We start from the raw sequence: 25,063 nt of genomic DNA on the forward strand, positions 1-25,063 counted from the left end.
GGTGGCTCAGAGGTTTAGTGCCACCTTTGGCCCGGGGTGGGATCCTGGAGACCTGGGATCGAGTCCCATGTTGGGCTCCCTGCATGGAGCCTGCTTCTCCTTCTGCCTGTGTCTCTGTCTCTGTCTCTCTCTCTGTCTCTCATGCATAAATAAATAAAATCTTTTTTAAAAATCCATCTGGGTGTACACTTAAGATTCTTATGCCTTTTGGGTATGAGTTATGCTTTAATAAAATGTTTTTTAAATGTCTGAAAATATAGGTAAATAAGATCAGTGAATTTATTTTACAGATAAGGAAACTGAGGCTCAAAAGCTATAAGACTTAAAGATAAAATCTTTAATCAGCCAAAGTGAATATCCTTGGGATATGCGGAAGCACAGGCCCATGGTCCCTGGATGCCCACTCTGGCCCCAGCAGGGCCTCATTCACCAATACCTGTAACGATTTTAGACATACTTCCAATACCTTTCCAGAACCATCACTTTAGCATATTAGGAACAGAAAATCTTTGATGTGCTGGGAGAGAAGTCTAAAGCCAATTCTTCAATAACAGAAATGAAAATCAGAAGGCAAGAACTCAAGCTGCATATTGGTGCAGGGCCACTCAGAGAGGGGAAATGCCTCATACATCAGTTTTGTTTTGTTTTTAAAGATTTATGTATTTATTTGAGAGAGAGAGAACACAAGCAGGGAGGAGGGACAGAGAGAGAAAGAGAATCAGACCCCCCTTCAACCCTGGCCAAGCAGGGAGCCCAACACTAGGCTTGAGGGATCTGGGATCATGACCTGAGCTGAAGGCAGACGCTTAACCGACTGAGTCATGCAGGTGCCCCAGGATGGATGGTTTTCTAAGAAACTGTGAGCACAATCACAGGTTCCATTTCTTGCTCTTTGAAACAATAGCAGGTGGAAGCCTCATCAGCAAGCCTATCTTCCCTGGACAGGGCAGGGCTGGGGGCTTCTGTGCCCATAGGCCTCTTGTCCTCTCCACCGTACTACCAGGGAAGAAGGTGGCTGGCACTATCCTATTGCTGGGAATAGGTGTCCCTCCCTTGGCTGGCCATACCCTCCTCTGGCCCTGCCCCTGTCCCCAGGCCCGAGGCACACTCTGGGAACCAGACTGGTTGGTTCACCTCCGCTGGGGCAGGACCAACACCTTATGAGGACACGGAGTGAAGGGCACCCTGGAGAAAGTCTCAGCTTCTCAGAGTCTTTGAAGGATTTCTTTTTGAGCTTAGGAAATGAACATCTCTGAGCCTCCAGATCATCTCTGTTTTATTCTACAAGGCAACCATCCTCAGGGCTTTTTGGACTGACTTTTTTCCAGCACTTTCTCAAAATTCGAGTACAGCTGGTAGAAACACAGTGTCACATGTGAATGAAAACAAACAAAAATCAACATAGCAGCAGAATTAGGAACTGTGGTATGGGGAGGGAAAAATCGAAGCAGGCTGACAATTTAAGAAGGCAGGTGTTGTCATAGTGTGGGGATTAGCAAATTTGAGGTTTAGGGTGAGCAAAATAGGGAGGGAATCTCAAAGATGGGAGAATTATAGTAATTACAATTGTTTTCTTTCTCTATGGCATGCACAGAGTGTTAAAACAATAATTCATTTTAAGTAATGGGTAGGATCTCTGGCAAGAGAGGAGGGAAAGACTAGTGCTCAGAGCGGGCAATGTTCACCAGGGTTGGCTACACAGATGAGGAAAATACTATCCTGGAAGCGTGATCCCAGGACTCTGAATTAAAGGGAAGCACCCCACTATTTAAGAAAACCTTTGTCAGCCTTTTTGGGGCCATATTTGTAATGTTAAATTAGTGTTTACATAACAGGCATGGATTTAAAAAGTAATTCCAGCAACCATAAGGGCCCTTGAAACTATTTTCCCTCATTCAGACTTTGCAAAATGATGTTAACTGCTGAGGTCACACTTCAGAGAGGAGATTGTGCAAGGCTCCGTCCAGCAGGCATGGCCTCCACCAGAGGCACAAAACCTGACTCGAGGGGGTGTCATTCACATGGTGGGGTGATGTTAAAAGTGCATCCTGGAGCCAGGCTGCACCCAACCCACCCGTGTAGCAGGCCATCACGGCAGGCCCTCACACTGCCAGAACTTTCACACAGGCTCCTTCTCAGCCCTTTTTCATGAAACTGGTAAACACTGACTTTTCCAAAGTCTCCTACCACTCTTCCAGGCCCCTGCCCCCGTCCCTTCACCTAGAAGGTGACACTACCTCCCATTCACCTAGAAAACCCAGGCTAAGAGATGCAAATCACAGTAACTTCCTGCTACCTTCTCCGGAAATGGGTTTCCACCTTCCCAGCCTTGCCCTGTCCCTCTTCCTGTCAGCTTCATGGGAAGCTCCTTATCTGATGGCTTCTCAGGACTAGTTGCTCGGTAAAGGTGAGTCCTGGACTGCTCTTCTGGTCATGCCCTTCTGCACTGAGCACGGAAGTCTATGCAGACAGAGATGTGTGCCCACTGGGTCCACGCTGTCCCTCCGATAGAATACGCTCTGGGTGCTGGGGACCCCTGAATCTCCTCTCCACTTGGTCCTGTGGGCCTTTCCCTGGGCCCAAAGAGGAAGCTGTTTATGAGGGTGGGGGAGCAGGCGGGTGACGTTGAATGTCTGGGCAGGGGTTTCCACATAGCTGTTCATGGTTCTTCAGGATGCCCAGTGGAACAAGGGGTGAAAGGGAGCAGGTTACCCAACGGAACGGCTCTCCCCATGCGACCACGTCTGGAGCAGAACTCCAAGCACTCTGAGAATACTAAATCCAACTCTGGGCTTCTGAGTCAGGACAGTATGTTTGCCAAGATAGAAGGGGTGAATGCATTTTGTTTTACAGTCTAGTAGCTTGATTTGTACCTTTAAATCTCAAGACATGTGTATTCTTGCCCTGGACCCTGCAAAATGCCCTGGACTCTACAAAGGTGAGGGTCAGGCCTATTTTCCAATCACTCATTTTTTCCTGCTTTTAAATATCTTCATGTATCTGTCAGGGGAAAAATAACCAAACAACTAACTATGTGAACAAACCTTCCTCTCTTCTGGCCCCCACTGCTCTGGCTCTCTCCTTCTAGACAATGATTATTTAAATAGTGAGCACTCAGCAGATCATCCCTGAGGGTCTGCAATGCCCAAAATCCAGTGACAAAGAAGAAAATGTCTCTGCTCAAATGGGCCTACAACCCACAGGCATTTACCACACCCTGTCAGCCCATCTGTGATGGAGGAAACATGCCCCCACAGTTCAGAAAATGCACTGCACGCTCTCCTGCCTTTTGTGGTGGTTGGTGGCTGTGAGGTGGGGAGTTTGGGGCTCTTGACTGTAGCTTCAGGGTTTCTTCACGTCACCAAGGAGGCCCATACCAACTGGAGTAGCCATTGTTTGTACAGTGAGTAGCGACTGTCACACTTTCCACAAGTTACCAAGATTAGATGGGCAGTGGGTTTTCCATCTGGTAGCATGATCCCAGATATCTGATTTGTTTCCTGAGATTTGTGAGATGGTAACGTGTGCACCAGACGACGTGGGAGAGCTGAACAAGTATTCTATTCATTTCTAATCATTAAGTCTTAACTGGGATCACAACTCCTGCTGAGGCTGCTTAAGTGGCAGGCCCCAGTGAGGGCATCCAGTGGAGGCTCCAGTAGCTTTCGCCACAGGAAGTGTGGCACTGCTGAGGGACATAGGAGCCGGTGCCAGCAAGGAGGCCAGAGAGGAAGAATGTGAGAGAACTCACATTTCAGCAGAGGTGAGTTGTGCCTCACAAGGTCTCAGGAATGACTGGGGAGAGGACTTCGGGGAGGCCCCGTCTGTACATGTCAGCTAGCAGCACACGAGGTCACCAGTGTTAATCTGTCTTAAGCAATAGGCATGGAAGCACGAGTTACACAGGCAGCAGGTGCATGATGTCCCTACACGTGTCAATACCGCTGTACCAGGTGCTGTTTAGGCGGACATGGGATAGGTTTCTGCACAGTTCTGCTCCCTTTAGTGGACATCCTCCCACTTTCCTCTCACTCTCCTTGCTGTTTTCATCTGTCAGTGCTCTGCCACTCAGTCCTTGATGACTCTGGCAATGGCCCACAGAAGCTTACGTTCAGCAGCAAAGACACATCTAATGTCTCTCTTCCTATGTAGGTCCTTGTCTCCTCCCTCAGGGCTTGGCATATAACATATAACCAACAGGTCTAGATGACTGAGACTGCGAGAAACATGGAACAAGGGGTTTTAACTAGAGCAGAGGGGTAGGAGAGGCTGAAAAAAAAATAGCATGTCAGCCAAGACAGGAAGGGTGGGTGGAAGTAAATGAGATAGAGGAAGGTGGCTAGGGGAGAAAAGCAGCTTCCTGGCATAAGCAGGAGCATAGTTGTTGAGGCCCTGAGGGAGGAGGGGGCACAGTTGGTCTGTGGAATTGACCCAGGTGCAAACTGACCTGGAATGTGGAGAGCTGGGCAAGAGGCAAGCCTGGAGAGATGGACGGGCGTGTCTCCAAAGACCTTTGGAACCATGTTATGGACAATGGACGTCATTCTAGGAGACGTGAGAAGCCACTGAAGGCGTTCAAGTAGAGGGTGTGATCTAAATATGTATATCTGTGTTGTCAAAAGGCCACCTGGGATTGCAAATGGTGACTGGGTTAGAAGGACCAGAGATGGAAGCCGGGAGACAGATAAGATGATGTGGGAATCAGAGAGAGAGGAGGGCTGGCATGTGTGGTGGCCTGGAGGTGGATGGAGGAGGGGAGGCAAAGGTGACTCCCAGGTTTCTGATTTGGACAACTGACATATAATGGTGGCATTTACTGATATGAAAGACGGAGGAGGAACACATTTTAGAAGATCAGGGAGGATGATGAATTCTGTTTTTGCCTTGCTGTGTGTGAGATCCTGTAAGCATCCTGAGTTTTTATCTGGGTGGGAATTCTATATCTGGGTATGTATCTTTGGTTCCAGGTAACAGAAGCCAATCTGAAAGTGGTCTGCATGTGGATGGTAGTTGAGGTTCAATGAATTGGAGAAACAGCTGGGGAAAGTACAGACTGAGGAGGGCAGAGGGACTTTGACCAAGCACCAAGAACTCTCAAGTCCAAGGAGCAAGCAGGGGGACCCTGGCTCATCATTCCCAGAAGACCCTCGGAAACATAAAACCTAGGTAGCTGCTGGGGGAATAGGATCATATAACTTGTACTTTGAAAACCCTGTAGGGCAGCCTGGGTGGCTCAGCAGTTTAGCGCCGCCTTCAGCCCAGGGTGTGATCTGGAGACCTGGGATTGAGTCCCATGTCAGGCTTCCTGCATGGAGCCTGCTTCTTCCTCTGCCTGTGTCTCTGCCTCTCTCTTTCTCTCTCTCTCTGTCTCTCATGAATAAATACTTAAAAAAAAAAAAAAAAGGAAACCCTCTAGTAGGACTAGAAACCCCTTGGTAGAAGACAACTACTATGAAAGAGGACACATGGTTAGGAGAGAGGCGAATAAAAGGGTGGTGGCCTTCCAGATCCCAAGGGAAGGGTTTCAGGAAGAAGGGCTCAGGACAATCAGGACTGAATTTACCAATGGGAAGCCACATGGTGGTGCATCCACCTGCCTGACTCCTTAAAAGAACTTAATTGGTGTTTGAAGTAGATAAATATTTACCGAAAGATTACAGGAAGGGCCGAGAGGAGCTTCTCTGCTCAATGCCTTCAGAGAAGGGTGCTCAGTGTAGGGGCAGGGGAGGAAGAGGGGAAGGAGGGTGCAGTAGATGGCGGAAAACTTTGCGCTGGAAGTAACATTTGAACGAGGCAAAGGAGCTAAGTGCATTCCTAGGACAGGAAATAATGAAAGCAAGAGTATGATGAGTTGGAATCACGTGGACTTTTTTAAAAAATTCAGTTTGCCAACATATAGTATCATACCCAGTGCTCATCTCATCATGCGGAGAGGATATTTTAACACCAGTAGGTCATTACTTTCTCCAAAGGAGAAAAGGTGTAAACATTATTGCTAATTTCCCTAACTGTTCTCTCTCACCTCTAAGTCATTCTGTAGCCTATCCTTCAAATACCCAGATTCTTCCCTGTTTTAGAATGCACTAGTTTCAACTAGTTACTGCAGGGGATTTGTTCATTTATGAATTACTTCGTTAAGAACAAAACAAAATCTGTTCCAAAGACTTGCAAGGTAGCACACCCTGGAAAAGATAAGCGAACGAAACATAACTGGCCTTCAGCCTTCACCTCATAGAACTTACATTCTAGCAGGAGCCAAAAGACTTTAAAAGAAATTTTTTTTTTTTACTTATTTATTCATGAGAGACAGAGAGAGAGAGAGGCAGAGACGCAGGCAGAGGGAGAAGTAGGCTTCATGCAGGGAGCCTGATGTGGGATTCCATCCTGGGTCTCTAGGATCAGGCCCTGGGCCTAAGGCAGGCGCTAAACCATTGAGCCACCCAGGCTGCCCAGGAGCTAAAAGACTTTAATCAAGTTATGTGACAAGTAAAGGGGTTGGGAGCAGGGAGCGTGTCCCATCGAAGTTCATAAGTAGGTTTTAGCGGCAAATTCCCTGAAATCCGCGTATAAAATTTTGTCCACACTGCATACGTTTGGTGTTGGCGGGGGAAGGGTCTGGGGCTCCTAAGAGGTCAAGAACCAGTCTACGCCTCCAGTCCCTTTGGGCTCCCAGCCACTATGCACAAACTTGCTCCGCAAGCCAAGGCAGCGACCAAGGGGAGCCCCAGCAGGGGAGCCCCAGCAGCCTGGCGGTCTGTTCCATCCACCCAGAACAACCGTAACTTCACGTACACATTAAAAGGTGAACAGGGGATCCCTGGGTGGCGCAGCGGTTTGGCGCCTGCCTTTGGCCCAGGGCGCGATCCTGGAGACCCGGGATCGAATCCCACGTCGGGCTCCCGGTGCATGGAGCCTGCTTCTCCCTCTGCCTGTGTCTCTGCCTCTCTCTCTCTCTCTGTGTGACTATCATAAATAAATAATAAAAAAAAAAAAAATTAAAAAAAAAAAGAACAAAGTTTAAAAAAAAAATAAAAGGTGAACAGTGTTCTGTCTTGAAGAAAGATACCACGGTCTTTAATTTTTTTAAAGAACCCAGTGTTTGAGAAAAGATCATGAGATGTTCTGTTTCTCAATCACTGCAAATTTCCAAGCACGTGCTCGGGTTCAGAGCGTCTGAGTAGCAGGGCGCCGACCCGGTGACCCGGTGACGACACCCTGGGGCCTCCACGGAATGGACTGCTCCGACCTCCGCCTTTTAGATTTGGCCCAAAGTCCGCGACCGCGCTGGGAATCCAGGCCGGATTTTCGCGCCCGAAGGCGGAAGTAAGGGCGAGCCGGAAGTCCCCCAGCCGCCCGGCGAAAGGGGGGGCGGGGGAGGAGGAAGACTCGGGGTAGGGATGGCGGCTCAAATTCCAATTGTGGCCACCACTTCCACCCCGGGGATAGCCCGTAACAGCAAGAAAAGGCCAGCCAGTCCTTCCCACAACGGCAGCAGCGCTGGGAGTTACGGCGCCAGCAAGAAGAAAAAAGTGTCCGCCGCCAGCTTTACGCAGGTATGCTGTCGCTCGCCGGCGCTGCGCATGCGCGGGGCCGTGCGGGGCGGAGCGCGCGCGCGTGCGCAGAGCCGAGCAGAGCTGGCCGGGACCGGGCCTAGGTGCCGGGCCTTCCAGGTTCTGGAGGTCTCGCCGCCGCTGGACGCGGTCGCTGGTGCAGAAGAAACGTTTTTCCTCAACGTGGGCAAGTGGGCGTTGGGTCAAGCACCACACGCGTTGCATTGCCCTCGAGAGCAGGGGAGGTGGAGGTGCTGTTGCCGACTTAGTGGAATGATCATTCCTTCCCGTCTCGCTAGGTTGAGGCCCAGGACCTCTCTGAGTTTCAGGCAAGCACAAGTCAGCGTGCTCACTTTCGTCCTCTCTACAGACGTGTACCGAGGGTCCGTGAGGTGCCGAGCGCTCCAATGTCCTACGTAGAGGAATACCAAGATGTATTGATACTGATGGCTCCCCTCATTTCTCAGAAAAGTACTCTGTTGACACTCAGTTTCCCCATCCCAAAGTGGTTTGGTCTCACTCCATGGAGTCGTTAAGGAGGATTGGATGAGATCATGCCCGGAAGGCCCTGAGCACAGTGCCTGGCGCAGACCTCAGGGCATCTGGGTGACCTAGGCCCCACAGTTCCAGCAGGAGTGATTCGGTTAGGTCAGTGTTTTTCTTGGCTCCTGCATTTTATTTAAAGCAATAAGAGAGCACTGTCCCAGTCACTGTTCTAAGCACTTTCTAAATCCTAGCTCCTTTAATCCTTTTTTTTTTTTTTTTAAACTTATCTCTACACCTAACATGGGGCTTGAACTTACAACTCCAAGATCAGGAGTTACACTCCACCGAAGGAGCCAGCGAAGCACCCCTATCTCGTTTGATTCTTAAAATAACCTCTGTGTTTTATCTATTTTTTTCAAGATTTTATTTCCGATAGCGCGCATGCGCGCACGCGCACAAGCAGGGGGAGGGACAGAAAGAGAGTAAGAATCCCAGGCTGACTCTGCGGAGTGTGGAGACTGACACCGGGCTGGACATCAGGACCCTGCGACATGACTCATCTCAAGAGTCAGATGCTTAACCCAATGAGCTACCCAGGCATCCCTGCTCCAGCTTTAAGAGGAAATCATGGTGTTAGTTTTAGAAGTTCCTTTTTTCAAGATTTATTTGAGACAGAGAGAGAGAAAACGAGTTGGGGGGAAAGGTGGAGGGAAAGAATCTCAAGCTGATTCCCGGCTGAGCACAGAACCAATGAGAGGCTGGATCTCACAACCCTGAGATCATGGCCTGAGCCGAAATCAAGAATCCCAGGCTCAATGGACTGAGCCACCCAGGTGCCCCTCTTTTTTCTATTTTTAAAGTGGACATAAGTCACTCACTTATTCCCTGACAACTATTATAATTTGTGTTTTCTGTGTGGAGAGAGTTTTTCATTATTGTCCACAATGTGTAACATTGTGCGCCCTACTTTCAGCTCAGAGTTATTTCACGAATCTCTGTTGACAGGCTTCTTAAGGAATTAAGTGCTCTTATTTAACTGACTTTATCAAATATTTGGGTTGCTTCTCACAATTCCACTTTAAGTCACCCAACTACAACATTGCAGTTCTAGATTAGGCTCAGCGATTTGATTCTAGAATACTTTTGGATCGATGTGACTGGGCATTTGATTTTCCAGTGACAAGAAAAAGTGCATTTGTCTTTGTGCCCGTGCTGTCCTTATTTCTGAGTCAGTTATTCAGGCTGCTATGTGGAGAGACGAAGCCATGTATTTGGTGAGTGGACAGTCGCCATAGGCAGGCCTATGCTGCTTTGACAGGGCCAGGTTTCTCCTCCCTGGGACTTGCATCAGCACTTCTGGTGCTGCAAAAAGGGGACAGCCCTGAGTGCTAAGCATTACTTCTTTCCTCTTTGTCGAGTGTTCACATCTCCGGGATGGGGTGGCTCAGCTCATAAAGTCTCTTGGTGTTAACAGTGGCTTAGTAATATGGAAATTGTACATCATTTAAAATTTTATTTTCTTGGGTTCTAGCTTCACGGACTTGATCCTCCCTTTCACTGAAGGCCGCTCCCTCTCATCCCATCACTAATAGGCACCAGAGTCCCAGCGGGGCTGCAGCCCAGGGTGGGGAAGAATGAGGGTGTGGTATCATGCAGGGTGGGGTTAAGGATACACCCAGTTCAGGGCCCAGGGGTGGGTGTTCTTTCGGATCCTGGCCTGAGAGGGAAGAGAGTCCTCACTGTTTCACAGGCAGGATGCAGCTCTGGAATGATGTAGCTCAGTTCTTGTCGGATGGCTTCCTTTCTCTGGCCCCTCTTCACTGTGGCTCTTCCATGGCCCTGCTGACAAGGGAAGGACAGAGGATGATGGAGGGACCAAAGGAGCAGGAGGGGTCCCCTTTGAAACTCAGTGCTTGAGCACATCATCTTTGTTCCCTTGCTGCCTCTTCTCTGGCATGGGGAAATGGCGAGTGGTGATGCAGACTTCTGGCACTTTCTCCCACACCTTCCCCTTCCTCCCAGCAGATGCACCTGTCTGACGGTGCATCCTCTCCCCTGGCAGAGCTCCCAGACCTCCCAACCCACACACACTTGCTGAGATACCTGCTTCTCTTGGTGGCCTCAGGGCAGCACCACCTCCCCAGTCTTGCCTGCCTGCCAGCGCTTTCCCATCTCTCCCTGGCGCCTGGGAATGGCCTACACGAAAGAGCGCCCTGATTCCTGCCCAGGATTTCACTGCTCACACGGCCCCTGGAGCTTATCCACGAGGAATCAGGAAGAGGCATTCAGAAAAAGGGGGAAGAGGCAGTCTCTCTGCCCTTCCTACAGGGGAGGGGAGGAAAGCTAAGGCCATTTCTTGAGGATAATGGCCACCACCTGGATGTTTTCTGTGGAAGGTTCTGGAATCACTGTCGGTGACCCTGGGGCCTGCTTCTTCTTTCCCCTCTGGGATCTTCCCCTTGCTTCTGTAGCAGCTCTATTTGCTTACTTTCTCGCAGATGGAAACATTATATAAGCAGTCCTTTTCTTCATGAAACACTACAACAGTAAAGTTGCAACTTAAGTGTATCTGGCCCTGGGAAACCTCTCACTTTGCCTATTTGGCCTGAGCTGTCCCTAGCAATCTGGCTTTTTTGTTCTGAGGAGAAGCTCCTTGTATGGTTCTTAGGGCTGTCTCTCTCTCTCACGTACTTGAGGCCACCTGTCGGCCAGCCTCCTCGTAGTCCATGAGTAGTCCTGTGGCCACCCTAATGAAGCACTAAATTCCTTGAGAAAAAGACCACTTTGCTTCTTCTGACACTGGCCAGTTTCCTGAGACCTGCTCATCTCAGGTTCCTTACAACCAGTGAGCTAGGCTTCCTCCTTCACTCCTGAACTACAGCCTCTTGAAAGAACAGGTGGCCACTCTTCCTGACCCACATGCCAGCTATAGTTTCCTCTGGAGGTCCATGGAGCCCTTGGCTCATTCGCTGTCAGGCTAGCAGCTGGGCCTTCCCCAGGGAAGAGGTTTCTTTTGGCCACTGTATTTTTTTTTTTTTAATGCTCTAAATATTTCAGTGTGGATTGCCTAAAACCAAAAGCATTCTCATACGTCACAATAGTACAGCCATCAAATTTAGGGAATTAACACTGAAGCAACACTGACACCTAATACATAGACTGGATTCTTGTCTTTGGTCGGGTCCAGGATCCAATCTAGGATCATATGTTGGTTTAGTTGTCATGTGTTTTAGCTTCCTCTTATATAGAACAGTTCTTCGGTCTTTATCTTTCACGACCTGACACTTTGGAAGAGTGCTGGTCATTTATTTCATAGAATGTTCCTTAATTTGGGCTTGTCTGATACTTCCTCATGATCAGATATGGGTAATACATTTTTGGCAAGAGTACAGATGTGACGCTGCCCCTTCTCAGTGATCATAGCATGGCACATGATGGCCATATGTTCTGTTATCACCAATGCTGGCTTTGAGCACTTATTAAGGTGGTGTCTTCCAGGTTTCTCCACTCTAAAGTTATTATTTTCCTGTTTGTATTAAAGTATCCCGTGAGGAGATACTTTGAGACTAGCTTCATTCATTCATCCATAAATTTGTTTATTTGTAACTGCTTTATTGAGTTATAATTCACATATCATAAAATTCACCCTCTTAAAAAATGTACACTTCAGTGGTTTGCAGTCACTACCATCTAATTTTAGAATATTTCCACAACCCCCAAAAAAGAAACCCTCTATTAGCAGTCACTCCCCATTCCCCCTTCCTCCCAGCCCTGACTACCTCTGATCTTTGCTGTAGTTACCTCATGCGAATGTAGTCATATAATATGTGGTCTTTTGTGTCTGCTTTCAGTTCTCATAATATTTTCTTTCTTTTTTAAGATTGATTTATTTGAGAATGGAGGTGGGGAGGAGCAGAGGGAGAGCAAGAGAGAAACTCAAGCAGACTCTGCTCTGAGTGCGGAGTTCAATGTAGGGGCTCGATCTCGTGACCCCAAGATCATGACCTGAGCTGACATCAACTGTGCCACCCAGGTGCCCCTCTGTTACCATAGTATTTTCATGGCTTATCCATGGTATAGCACGGATCAGGACTTTATTCCCTTCTCTGGTTGAATAGTATTCCATGTGTGGATTTACCACACTTTCTGTGTTCATCAGCTGATGGACATGTAGGTTGTTTGCACATCTTAGCTATCATAGGAAATACTTCTATGAATATGCACACATTTTTGCAGACTTTTAAAAAAATTATCTCAGGTATATACTTAGGAGTTGAATAATTATTATTATTATTTGGTCATATGATAATTCTGGGTTTAATGTTTTGAGGAAACACCAAATTGTTTTTCTTTTTTTTTTTTTTTTTTTATATTTTTATTTATTTATTCATGATCGACAGAGAGGGAGGGAGAGAGAGAGAGAGGCAGAGACACAGGCAGAGGGAGAAGCAGGCTCCATGCACCGGAGCCCGACGTGGGATTCGATCCCGGGTCTCCAGGATCGCGCCCTGGGCCAAAGGCAGGCGCTAAACCGCTGCACCACCCAGGGATCCCCCAAATTGTTTTTCAAAGTGACCTTACCCTTTTCCTTTCTCACAAGCAATGTGTGAGGGTTGCAGTTTCTCCACATCCTTGCCAACACATTAGTGTCTTTGTGGCCATCCCAAGTGATATCTCATTGTAGTTTTGATTTACATTTCCCTAATAACTAATGATGTTGAGCATCTTTTATGCTGGCCATTTGTAGATCTTCAAAGAAATGCTTATTGAAATCTTTTGCTCTTTTTTTAAAATGGAATTTTGTTGTTGGTGTTGGGTGCTAACAATTCTTTATATATTCTGGATCAGTGTTATTTATTTTGTTTCTCAAATTGTCCTTAGCTAGTAGGAACCTCTTCAATCTGGCTAGAGTCCTTTAATAGACCCCATCACTTTTTGAGAGCTGTTATGCACTGAACTGTGTGTCCCTTCAAGATTCACCCCAGTACACCTCAGAACATTACTATATTTGGAGATAGGGCCATTACAGAGGTAAGCAAGGTTAAATGAAGTCATAAAAGTGGATCCCTAATCCAATATGACTGTTGTCAGTATAAAAGAAAGAGACACCAAGGAAGGGGGTGTACAGAGGAAAGGGCATGTGAGGACACAGCAAGGAGACAGTCGTCTACAAGCAGAGGACCCAGGCCTCAGGAGAAACCAATCCCGCTGACACCTTGGTCTGGATTTGTAGTTTCCAGAACTGTGAGAAAATACATGTCTGTTGTTTAGCCCACCCAGTCTGTGGTATTTTTGTCAGCGCTGCCCTAGCAGACTGATAGAGCTATTTTCTTTCTCGAACCACAGCGCCCATTCTGTACTTTCCTGCCCAGCCCTAGAACCAGCTACTTTTTAAAGGATCAGTACTTCTTGGAGAATCACATTTAGAAACCAGGATCTGAGCACAGCTTTGCCTGTTGTTTGCAGCTGTGTCCGAGGAGAGAGCTAGGAAGGAGAGGGGCGTGCTCTCCCCACACACCCCTCCTCTCTGTATCTGTTTTTCTGCCTGAGCAGAAAAACCATAAAAACAAACAAACAAACAGTAAAGCCGTGAGCCCACGCTGCTAACCACTGATTTCAGTCCAGTAGCACGGCTTCACTCTAGCCTCCCCTCATTCCTTATGTATTCCTCAGAATACACATACCATAGATTCTGATCTAGTTAGATGTGGGGAGACAGAAGACCGAGCCGGACGGGCAACCGCTCTGTGCATTCCCACTCCCTGAGTCTCTCTTCCCTCGTCTGCTCACCTCTCTCTTTTGTCTCTCCTTCTTCTGGTCTCTTGTTCCCTGTTTCATAAAGCTGCTGTTTTTCCTTGACTAAGACATAAATACAAGCTATCAATCATATATCTAGTTTATAATAGATATTGGTCTTAAAACTAGTCAACACAAAATAACATTGATAGCAGGCTAAAACTACACATGGTCATGTTGGTTATTGATTAAATGTGATGGGGAAAATCAAATTTTCCTCATCAAATTGGGCCTCCCAGGATACACATACCTGGCAGAAATGCCATGACCATGAAGGAAACATTACCAGGGCAAGAAAAGTTATGTACAAAATGCTAGATCTTATCTTTGTTATAAAATTAAAACTGACATGGACTAATCCTGATGAAAATAATCTCAGTAAAGCATAAATGAAAATGGGAAAATTGGAAACTATTTGTACCATATAGAAAATGACTCGATGGCTTTTGTGCCAGAAAATACAAAATGCGGGAAGGAGGGGTAGTGAAAGGTAAGGGTGGAGAGGAGGCCAGGATGTGTTTCTCATCTCCAGGTCATTGGGACCCACTGGCCTGCTATAAGGTAGGGGAGCCCCGTCACCCCATCAGGCTTGCATTTAAGAATGCCTCACTGTGCTGGAGAGAAGGAGTGGGCAAGTTGTGCCCCACAGAGCCCCTCCTCTGAGGTAGCGAGCTGAGGAAGCTGCCAGATGAGGGCCAAGGGCTGTGGGAAGGACTCCTGGGAGAGGAAGGGAGGAGGTGAAAGAGGAAAGAGAGCAACAGGAACAGGAACACTTCTGGCTGCAGATGGTGGGAAAAGGTTGAGAAATTGGAGGCTTCTTAGTTCTTACAGGGTTGACATTGAGCTGGGCTTTGGAAGAGAAAAAAGTTAGGAAAGATCATGAAGCGTAGGGGGGGATAGGTAGAGGAGCATGCCAGATGGATGAGGTGGTGTGGACAGAGGAGGAACACAGGCTCACGTGCAGAAACCCTGGCAAAGCATCTGGGAAGGTGTTTGAGAGGAGACCATTCAGAAAACTACTGCAGCAAAGTGACTGGCCTCTGTGGCCCCCCCCATGGATGTCACTGCAGGGGTGGGAGTGGGGGTGATGGAATAGACACACTCACACACACACAACCAGCACCTGCATACACTGCTGCTGGAAGTGTCAAAGAAGGCAACCATTTAGGAAAATGAGTTGGCAGTTTCTTATAATGTTAAATATGCACTTAGCATATAGCCCCACCATTCCACTCCTATGTATTTACCCAAGAGAAGTGCAAACACAGGTCCACACAAAGCCTGGTACAGAATATTCACAGAAGTGTTATTTATAATAGCTGAATACTGAGAATGCCCCAGGTGCTCATCAACAGAAAATGGATAAACAAATTGTGGTATATCCATACGGTGGAATACCACTCTGCTGAGGGCACACAAATATGGTCAAACAGATTACTGACCTCTGCAACAACATAGAGAAATCCCAAAAACACTATGCTGAACTAAAGAAGCCAAAGACAAGAGTACATGCTGTCAGATTCCATTTGTATGAAGTCTGAAAATAAGCAAAAGTGGCATGGTAGAAATCAGAACAGCGGTTGCCCCTGAGGGTGGAGGGTACTGACTAGGAAGAGGCATGAGGGAACTTTCTGGGATGATGGGGATGTTCTCTATCTCGATAGGGACATAGGTTAACCGAGTGTAAAAATTTGGCAAAACTCATGAAACCTACACTTAAGATCTGGGTATTCCACTGTATGTAAATTATATATCAATTAAAAATAATTTATTGCAGTCTAGGAAGACTGGAAATTATGTTAAAAATCAGACGTGATTTTTTACTTTGGTTTATTTTTTCTTGGTGATGATTAACTTGACAGGTTTTTTTGTTTTAAAGCATTTAGCCTGCTTGTCAGGGTGCAGCCCCTGACTGGTGGCCGCCCAGCCTCCTCTCCCTCTACTCTCCTTCCTACGAATGCTTATGTCCTGTTGCTCCCTTGAAGCATAAGAGCTGGAGCCCGGGTTCTCTGGCTGATGACACCCTTACAGGGGTTGCCCCCCCCCCTTTTTTTTTTTTTATCTCAATGTTTTAAGGCACAGTTTGACAAGATCAGGAGGAGCAGGGAAGATGTGTTGCGGAGATGGTGAGGACTTTGGAATTGGCCCCACCTGGATGTGAATCCAGAGGTAATCACTGTGTGGCCTGGAGCCCATACCCCTGAGCCTCAATTTTCTCTTCTGGAAACCAGGGGTAAGAGCAGTTGTCAGAGTTCAATGAGCCGGCTTTGGTAGGACAGCCATCCCTACGGCTTGGCACATGGGGGAACCAGGAAGCGAGGCAGCTGGGGCCTAGCTGTCTCTCCTGTGGCTTCCGCACAACAGGTAGTGCTCCCAGTCTGGCGTGCCCTTCTCTGGTGCAGGCCACCCGCTAGGGCTCTGGGGGCACTGTCTTCCTTCACATGTCCTGTGGTATCATCTTCTTGTCAGGAGCCAAGTTAGAGAGTTCACCTAGAAGAAACTGACCTCAGACAATCCTTATTATGTTTTAAGGGTATCAGCATGGAAGCCATGAGTGAGAATAAGATGGTGACCTCTGATTTCAGCACAGGACCTATGGAAAAAGCTGCCAAGCCATTGCCATTTAAGGATCCAAACTTTGTGGTAAGCTTTGAGGTATTTTATAAATTAAAAAAACAGCCACACCCCAGCTTCTGATCCTGCTGGGCCTGCAGCCCGGTGGCACTGATGTCCTTCTCTGCCTTGGGTTGTTAGGAGAGGGTGGAGGCAGAAGGAGGGCCCTTCTTGTTGCTCACCCAGTGGGCCAGTTCCCCCTGGTACAACTGGTTAAAGGATACTATTTTGAGGGTGGGTCATTTCCATGATTGCTCACCATCCCTTTTCATTGGTCTTACGTAAGTTTTAGATGAGGCTTAAAACAATGAACTAAAAGAGTTCTCATTAATTTAAGTAAATCTAACTTATGTTGCTGTAAAGCAGAAATAGGCTACTCTTCCTTTCATTCTCAAGAGCTATAGTAATTACAGAGATTCATATTATGTCATTAGAAGTTTGTTTTTCATCAGTTTTAAAAATACAGTATTACCAATGCCTGCAACAGATTTTGGTATTCTTTTCCATTTTATTTTGTCATTTTTATAGAACAAAAAAGAAAAGAAAATTCTAGAGGGCTTGCCATGCGATGATTGAGGTTTGGGTTTTCCAGGGCTCCAGTAATTTGCAAGGCAGTGACCTGCCCTCAGAAGGGCAGTTGAGGTGTGATCATGAGTTTAAATCTAACTTTGTAATAAATTTAAAGTAATGGGAAAATTCATAAGTGAATTCTATTTAGTCCCAATAAAGGATGTGACTTGCTATGAGCAGGTAAAAAAAGGACAACCGGGATCCCTGGGTGGCGCAGCGGTTTGGCGCCTGCCTTTGGCCCAGGGCGCGATCCTGGAGACCCGGGATCAAATCCCACATCGGGCTCCCAGTGCATGGAGCCTGCTTCTCTCTCTGCCTGTGTCTCTGCCTCTCTCTCTCTCTGTCTGTGACTATAATAAATAAATAAAATATTTAAAAAAAAAAAAAAGGACAACCACCACCACCCTTTTATTTCTACTTCATGATCAGCTACCTCATGGGTTTTGATAATCTGAAAGTTTATGTCAGATTAAAGCGTACAGTGTAATTCTTAAACAACAACCCTTGGGGGTACAAATGAGCTCACAGAATGAGGAGTGTGTTACAGTGATGAATAAGTATCATTCAGATCCTGAAATGGCAGGCTCCACTGATTTTTGTCTCTTCTGATGCACGTCTCCAATCCCAGCACTCTGGCCACGGCGGTGCAGTCGCTGGCAAGAAGAACAGAACCTGGAAGAACCTAAAACAGATCCTCGCTTCTGAAAGGGCATTGCCGTGGCAACTGAACGATCCTAACTGTGAGCTGTCTAGAGCTTTCTGTGTGTGTATAATGTTCAGAGGAGGAACCGAACCTACCTACGTTACTTGCCTGTGTTTGCATTAACATAGGAAACAGCTTGTGGTTCGGAGCTGGGAGAGTGGCATCCGCATTGGAGGGAGGGAGACAGTGTAGGGGGGTTCCCCACAGCAGGATCTGTGCTGAACCTGTTTGTGTTGGCCCCGGGCTTGTGGCTGTTAGAGGCACCGCTAACATTTCAATCTATAGGAAAAGGTCCTGATACAATACTACTGGTGTTTCTGTGAGACAAACTTCTTATTCCAGAGTCTATTCTGAAAATTTATTTCCAAGAACTGGGTTGCCCAAGGTATAGGAGGGTTTCTGACCACCATCTTAAAGGCTGACCCTGTTTTACTGTCTGTACTGTTGGTCGTTAGAGTAAATGCCTTATGCTGCAAGATCTTCACAGTTGTGTAAAGCACTGTTAGATGTTCTGTTCAACCTCACTGGAAAGTACAGGTCAAAGTTCCCTCCATGTCCTGTCCTGCAGCACATCTCTCATGAGGGTGACTCAGATGGGTGACAAGTGAGCTAGTCAGTAGTCTGGGTGTGGACATTCCGGTGTCCGGACGCTCAGATCCAATTAGTGGGTTGTCTGGCATCGCCCACAGTCTGTGCAGCCCTCAACAGTGAGAGTGGCCTGTGGGCAGATGAGCTTTCCAGTGCTTCTGCTGGAGTAGAGGGGCCCCAGGACAGGGCAGAGCTTGCTCCAGAGCCTGCACCTGGTCTGTGACATACTGTGTTATTTCCCCAGAGAATTCTGTGAGGACTTAATCACAGAATGAAAACTTCAGAAATATTATTGAACAGCATTTTAGGAGAAAAAAGGAAAGGGATCTGAATATTTTAAAGCCAGCTTATCTTATTTTTTTTTCCTCTCCCTCTAGACTTCAGTATTGATGCTCCTCCCTCCTTTAAACCAGCTAAGAAGTATTCTGATGTCTCCGGTCTTCTTGTGAGTATAATTACATCTCTAGGTCTCATAGCATTGAGTTGAAAAGGAGATTTCACACTACTCTTTTGCCAGTGTTGATATGCAGACCCTGCCTGGAACCTGCATACTCTGAACAGGTGATAGGTTTGTGGTGAAACACACATACTTATTGTAGAGTGGCTGCAATCTGGGGCCTCCGTATGAGCAGCTCGGAGGGCAGATTGCTCCAGAAAGTGAGAGACCTGGGTTTCACCTCCCCTTCCTCTGCTTATTAATACATGAGAGAATATAAAAGAAACGATTCCTTTTTTTACTACTGAAGTGTAAAAAATTTCTCATATTTTAGAGATGATTGTACTTTAAAAAATATTTTTGAACCAAAATGAGGCACTTCACTTTCCAAAACTCAAATCACTTAAATGATTTATATTTTTATGAAAATGTACAGCTCTAAACTTCTGAAAAAAACTGACTAAACTAATGATATACATTTTATGCTGGGAAAGATGTTTTTCTTATATTTTTGACAATAACGTTAGTTATTCTTTCTGAATCAGTCGTATGTTGTAGCTTCTCACTCCACGCAGTGCACACTCGTGTGTCCTACAAACTTTTTTTTTTTTTTTTTAAAGAAGGTTTCATGCTCAGTGTGGAGCCCCTATGTGGGGCTTGAACCCATGATCCTGAGATCAAGACTTGAGCTGAGATCAGGAGTTGGACACTTGACCAACTAAGCCACTCAGGCACCCCTGTACTTGAAACATTTTAACATAGACCCTTAAATACAGAGATTGTAAAAAACAACAGGGAGAGTAGAAGTACTTTAACATGGCATGTGCGTGCGTTCACCTGTGTGTGGTAGGTTCTTCTGCCATCCATTCAGGGCAGGTATCTCCTAACCTCGGAGGGGACTTCACCTTTATGAGCAGTGTTATAGTCTTACACTATCTTATCTCCTGCCTGACAACAGTCACCTCGTATATTTGACCCATTTTAATAGTTGTTTATAACAGGAGAGCTAGTCTGGCAGCCCCAGATGGACATTTCTCCTTGTAGAAGCCATGGTTTATGGGCAGACTTAGAGGGTGGTCTCTTAGGAGGTAGCTTTATCCCCACCAGGGTAGCTCATCTGCTAGTGCAGTGGCTTACACACATGAGGAGGCATGAGAATCATCTTGAGAGGCATTGTTCCAGGCCCCTTTATGCCCTGGGCAAGGTCTTGTCATGTCATACATAACCTAAGCCTCTTACCCACTGTATGTAAGAATTAAGAAATTTTGGTTTTGGGATCCCTGGGTGGCGCAGCGGTTTGGCGCCTGCCTTTGGCCCAGGGCGCGATCCTGGAGACCCGGGACCGAATCCCATGTTGGGCTCCCGGTGCATGGAGCCTGCTTCTCCCTCTGCCTGTGTCTCTGCCTCTCTCTCTCTCTCCCTGTGTGACTATCATAGATAAATAAAAATTAAAAAAAAAAAGAAATTTTGTTTTTTTTAATTTTTTTAAAATTTTATTTATTTATTCATGAGAGACACAGAGAGAGAGGCAGAGACACAGGCAGGGGGAGAAGCAGGCTCCATGCAGAGAGCCCGACGTGGGCCTCAATCCGAGGTCTCCAGGATCACACCCTGGGCGGAAAGCAGGTGCTAAACTGCTGAGCCACCAGGGCTGCCCAGAATTAAGAAATTTTGAATATACAAAGAACTCTACCAAATCATTGAAAGACCGTCCCATACAAGGACTGACTAAAAGGATATGAAGACAGTTATAAGGAAGACATAGATGACAAAGAAGTAGATATTCAGCCTTACTGATAATTAGGAAAAAGACTCAACAGGGAAGAAATGAAGACGTTTGATTATAAACGTCATCAACATAGAGAAACAGAAATCCTCATACACAGCCCTTTTGAGGTGGGAATAGTTAGTCTGGATTCTCTGGAGGACATTTGGTAGTACCTTTTGAGACAGAAAAGCTAAAGCCTATGACCCAGCAATTTGCCTTCTAGGCAGCTCCCTAGAGAAATAGTGTATACAAGGATGATGAGAAAATGGGATTATGAGCAAAATATTGGAAACAAAATAAAGATCAGGGGGTGGAGGTGTTCTCATACTAATCTGTGAGCCTGATGAATATGTAACAACAGGGGTAAACTTGCAAGATGTATTATTTACTGAAAGGTGCAAAGCAACATAAGCAGCATGGTATCACTAAAGCAAAAAACAATATACACAAAAAAATAGTAGGTAATTTCTCTGGGGTGTTTATATCTGTGTGTAAGGGTATATACAAACGAGGTCTGGAAGGGTGCCTGCGTACAGTGGTTTCCTCAGGGAGAGACAAGGACTTTTGAATGGTAGATGGTTGGAAAAAGGGACTTGAGGCTTATTCATAACGTTTTCGTTCTTTCTTTCTTTCTTTTTTTTTTTTTAGAGGAGAATATGTCCATTTGTTACTTGTGTAAATTAAAGTTGCATCATTAAAAAATAACATCCAGCTCATGCTTACACTGACTCACCTGTTCTCGGCTGGCCAAATGGCTGTCCGCTGTGCGTGGGCATGGCAGGAAGGCATTCGGGGTCACACCTGTGTTTAGCCCTCGTGACAAAGCTACGGGAAGTGCCGTGGCTCTGGGTAAGATGGGGAGAGCAGTGAACCCTGCCTGTTAACCTTGCGGCAGGGGAGGCCTTACAGCTGTTCACTGCTGCCCTGCGGGAAGGCGGCCCTTGTTTTATTCAGGCTCCAGGGATGGAATCTAGGGGAGGGAAGACTGGAGGAGTGCAGTTTTTTACTTGTTCAACTCTGGGGTGTCATTGGCATCCTCCCTCTGTTCAGAATACTAGGTCAGGTCTGGTCTGTGCAAGCTTTTGTTGGTGCCAAAACAGCTCTGTATCGTGCCTTATTTCTTCAGCCTTCTTGGCACTGAGGCCTGAACTTGGGCGGGCTGGCTCTGTACAGTTTGGTGGTAAGAGTGAGGCAGCCATGGAAACAGAGCCAGGGCAAAGCCGGTTCCTATCTGGAGGCCAGATGATCAAAGCCAGCCACAGGGACCTGCAGCCCTGCTTGGAACTCCGGGGAGCCTCTCCTGCCAGTCAGTCCATCCAACTGCCTTGTGGCCAGGAGTTCTCGAAAGGGACTTGTTGCTCTTTTTCCGTGTAAGCCTCTTTATTGTTCCTGTCATTAAAGGAAATGTGGGACAGAAAGGCAAGATCTAGACTAACCTGAAGGACCAAGGTTTTATTTTGTGGAGAGCTTTAATTAATCATGAGGACTAATCTTTCCCTGATGCACAGACGGTAACTACCTTAGGGAGATCCCCTGAGGCAGAACTGAGGGCTCTGTAGGCTGTGAGAGCCCTGTGACCAGGTTCCTCTCAGCTGTTGCTGCTTCAGCCTCCTCTCCCTTCTTCAGTGATGGCACTGCCACTGGCGGGGTCCACACAGGTGATCAGCACTGCAGCACACTGCCTGCCCTGGAGTACCCGGCCATATCTGTCTAGACTTCCATGTCATCTTTTATACTTTTTTAAAGAGAGTGCCAACTGATTCACCCTCATGTTTTCTTTTCTTTTTTAGAATTTTTTATTTAAAATTAAATTTGCCAACATATAACAGCCTGTGCTTATCCCATCAAATGCCCTCCTCAGTGCCCGTCACCTAGTCACCCCATCCCCTCCACCCACCTCCTTCCACAATCCTTTGTTTCCCAGAGTTAGGAGTCTTTCATGGTTTGTCTCCCTCTCTAACTTTTCCCCATTCAGTTTCCCTCCTTTATCTTATAATCCCTTTCATTATTTCTTATATTTCCCATATGAGTGAAACCATATGATGATTGTCCTTCTTTGATTGACTTATTTCACTCAGCATAATACCCTCCAGTTCCATCCAGCCCTCATGTTTTCTGTTTCAAAATCTGTAGAAGCCTTCTTTAATGTTCCTGTCATTAAAGGAAATGTGGGACAGAAAGGCAAGATCTAGACTAAGCTGAAAGACCAAGGTTTTATTTGTGACTTGAGGTATACAGTAAGTGAATTTTCTTCATTTTGCACATGGGGAAAACAGACCAAAAGAGAATTTTGATAGGTCAGTGAGAAGTGAGTTTTCTTTTCTGTGATTGTCCTGGTCGTTTGTTTGTTCATTCATTCATTCATCACTCATACAAACACTACCTGAAGGCCCACTGTGCACTCTGCACTCTGAGGAGCAGTGATGCCGATGCCGTGATAAGCAAACCACAGCGTTCCTGTCTCCTAGGGCCTCTCAGCCTAGACTTTACTCAGAGTCATGCAGATAACAAACGGAAAAGCAAGAGAGATAAGCATTCCACAGGAGACAGATATGGGGAGAGTGGGAGGTGGGGAGCAGATAAGGCTTCCCCATGAGATGACTGGGGGCTGAGCCCTGAAGGATGAGCAGGCAATTATGGATAGACTGGGCCCTCCCCAGGAAGGGGCGAGTGGGGTATGAATGCAGGGAGGAACTGAGAGCCATGGCAGCTGAAACCAGAGTGGGGACGTGTGGCTGAGAAAAACGCCTGGGAAGGAAGAGGGCCCAGGCCAGCTGGCAGAGTCTGAGGAGGCATGCTGAGGATTTGAGAGGACCTACTGAGATTTCACACAAGGAATGACATGACCAGAAGTGCTAGTTGTGAAGATAACCTTGGTTGCAGTTGTAGGGTGGCGGTCCCTTCCACCGGGAGAGTGGGGGTGGGTGGCCCATCCAGCACTGCGATGGAGCCCAGGGAGTGGCATGGGGAGGGTGAGGAGGAGGAGGAGCAGGAGAGGAGCAGGCAGGGGTGTAACAGGGTGGGGCAGGTGTGCCTTGCCATCCTCTGTTCCTTGCCTTGGGGGATGGAGCTGAAACATCTCTTTGAAGCAGGTGGGAGTTTGAAGACAGGGACCAGGGATCATCACAAATTCCATTTTGGCCCTGTTCCCTGGAGCCCTTGTAGCACCTACCAGAAGAGTCCTAGTGTATGATGTGGTTACTCCTCTTCCTCCTGTCCATACCCTGAAGTATTTCTCAAGTCTGGGAAGATTAACAAGTCTTTGACAAAAAGAGCAATTTAGGGGCACCTGGGTGGCTCAGTGGTGGAGTGTCTGCCTTCAGCTCAGGTCGTGACCCCGGGGTCCTGGGATCAAGTCCCACGTTAGGCTCCCTAAATGGAGCCTGCTTCTCCCTCTGCCTGTGTCTGCCTCTCTCTCTCTGTGTCTCCCATGAATAAATAAATAAAATTAAATTTAAAAAAAAAAGCAATTTAGTGTTCTTGGTGACAGAGTAAGACAAAATGAAGATATCTCACTTTAAGTAAAATAGAAAAATTTTTTAAACTTAAAACATTCACCACCACCACCACTGTTCTGCCTTTCTCTGCCTGTTTCCCACCCAGGCCAACTACACCGACCCCCAGAGCAAGCTGCGCTTCAGCACCATTGAAGAGTTTTCCTATATCCGGAGGCTGCCCTCTGACGTCGTCACTGGCTACCTGGCCCTGAGGAAGGCCACAAGCATCGTTCCCTGAGCCTTGAGAAGTGGAGATGAGGTGGAAATCTGTTTCAAAGGCAAATTTTGGACTCATGGTTTTGTTTCATGGAAACAAACTCATTTTGCTGTCAATCTGGAAATGTCAGTGCTGTGCCTTGGAAAGAATGTTTGGCTTTAATTTCAGGGTTTTTTTTTTTTTTTTTTCTTTTCTGTGTTTTCCCTCCAAGTGTGATATTTCCTGTTGAATTAAATTATATTTCAGTTGTTGCCTCAAGTAAAGTTGTTTGACAAGAAAATACAAAATTGTGCTTTTCACTTAACCCATGTACATTCCCGAGTTTTTGCTTCAACATTGTAAACCCTCTTATAACACATTTAAAGACTGTACAGTGAACCCTGACAACAGGGCTGGATTATTCCTAGTCCCAGTGACTCCTGCTTTAGAGCAAGTTAGCTTTTCTTTTTGATCAGAATGCTTAGAAGAGGTTCCAAAATTGGGACTGGAGAAGAAAGAGCTGCGTACTCGCCCTGTTGCACTGGGCCCGCCTCTCTTCCCAGCCTCCAGAACTGAGAGACGTGTGTCTGTTATGGAAGCCACCCAGTCTGGAATTTTGTTATAGCTGCTTTTGCTGGATAACATACAAGCCCCAGCCCCACTTCTGGAGTATGAGGTGTGAACACTTCTTCCAAGAAGGGCTTTTGTCTTAGAACAGGATGCCCCTTTGACAGAAGCCTGCTCTGGAACAGCAGTCTTCTCATAGGAGGAGAGCAGGGGAGAGCGTGGAGACATACTCTGGGCCTCTGCACCCACTCCCATATCTCTTCAGGAACAGTGGAACTAGACCCCGAGGCTTC

General features: G+C 46.8%; 1 protein-coding gene and 1 long non-coding RNA gene across 4 annotated transcripts in view; one reads left to right on the forward strand and one right to left on the reverse strand.

The window, feature by feature from the left end:
* The first annotated feature begins 7,324 nt into the window (after nucleotides 1–7,324).
* On the forward strand, nucleotides 7,325–24,506 carry INO80C (INO80 complex subunit C). 3 transcript variants are annotated; one of them, XM_038543509.1, is made up of 5 exons: nucleotides 7,325–7,553; nucleotides 16,365–16,475; nucleotides 17,644–17,755; nucleotides 18,684–18,751; nucleotides 24,114–24,506. In XM_038543509.1, the coding sequence occupies exons 1-5, from the start codon at nucleotides 7,398–7,400 to the stop codon at nucleotides 24,243–24,245; spliced, it is 579 nt and encodes a 192-aa protein (XP_038399437.1). In that variant the 5' UTR covers nucleotides 7,325–7,397; the 3' UTR covers nucleotides 24,246–24,506. The 3 variants fall into 3 exon arrangements, with proteins under 3 accessions (XP_038399437.1, XP_038399438.1, XP_038399439.1); XM_038543510.1 differs by lacking the exon at nucleotides 7,325–7,553 and adding an exon at nucleotides 7,637–7,879; XM_038543511.1 differs by lacking the exon at nucleotides 7,325–7,553 and adding an exon at nucleotides 15,903–16,001.
* Nucleotides 8,533–25,063, reverse strand: part of LOC111096774 — a 72,418-nt gene continuing 55,887 nt past the window's right edge. The window contains exon 4 of the long non-coding RNA XR_005362521.1: nucleotides 8,533–9,878. This is a non-coding gene — a long non-coding RNA (uncharacterized LOC111096774). The remainder of the gene's footprint in view (nucleotides 9,879–25,063) is intronic.

This window comes from Canis lupus, chromosome 7 (assembly GCF_011100685.1).
Source record: "Canis lupus familiaris isolate Mischka breed German Shepherd chromosome 7, alternate assembly UU_Cfam_GSD_1.0, whole genome shotgun sequence".
Lineage (NCBI taxonomy): Eukaryota > Metazoa > Chordata > Mammalia > Carnivora > Canidae > Canis > Canis lupus.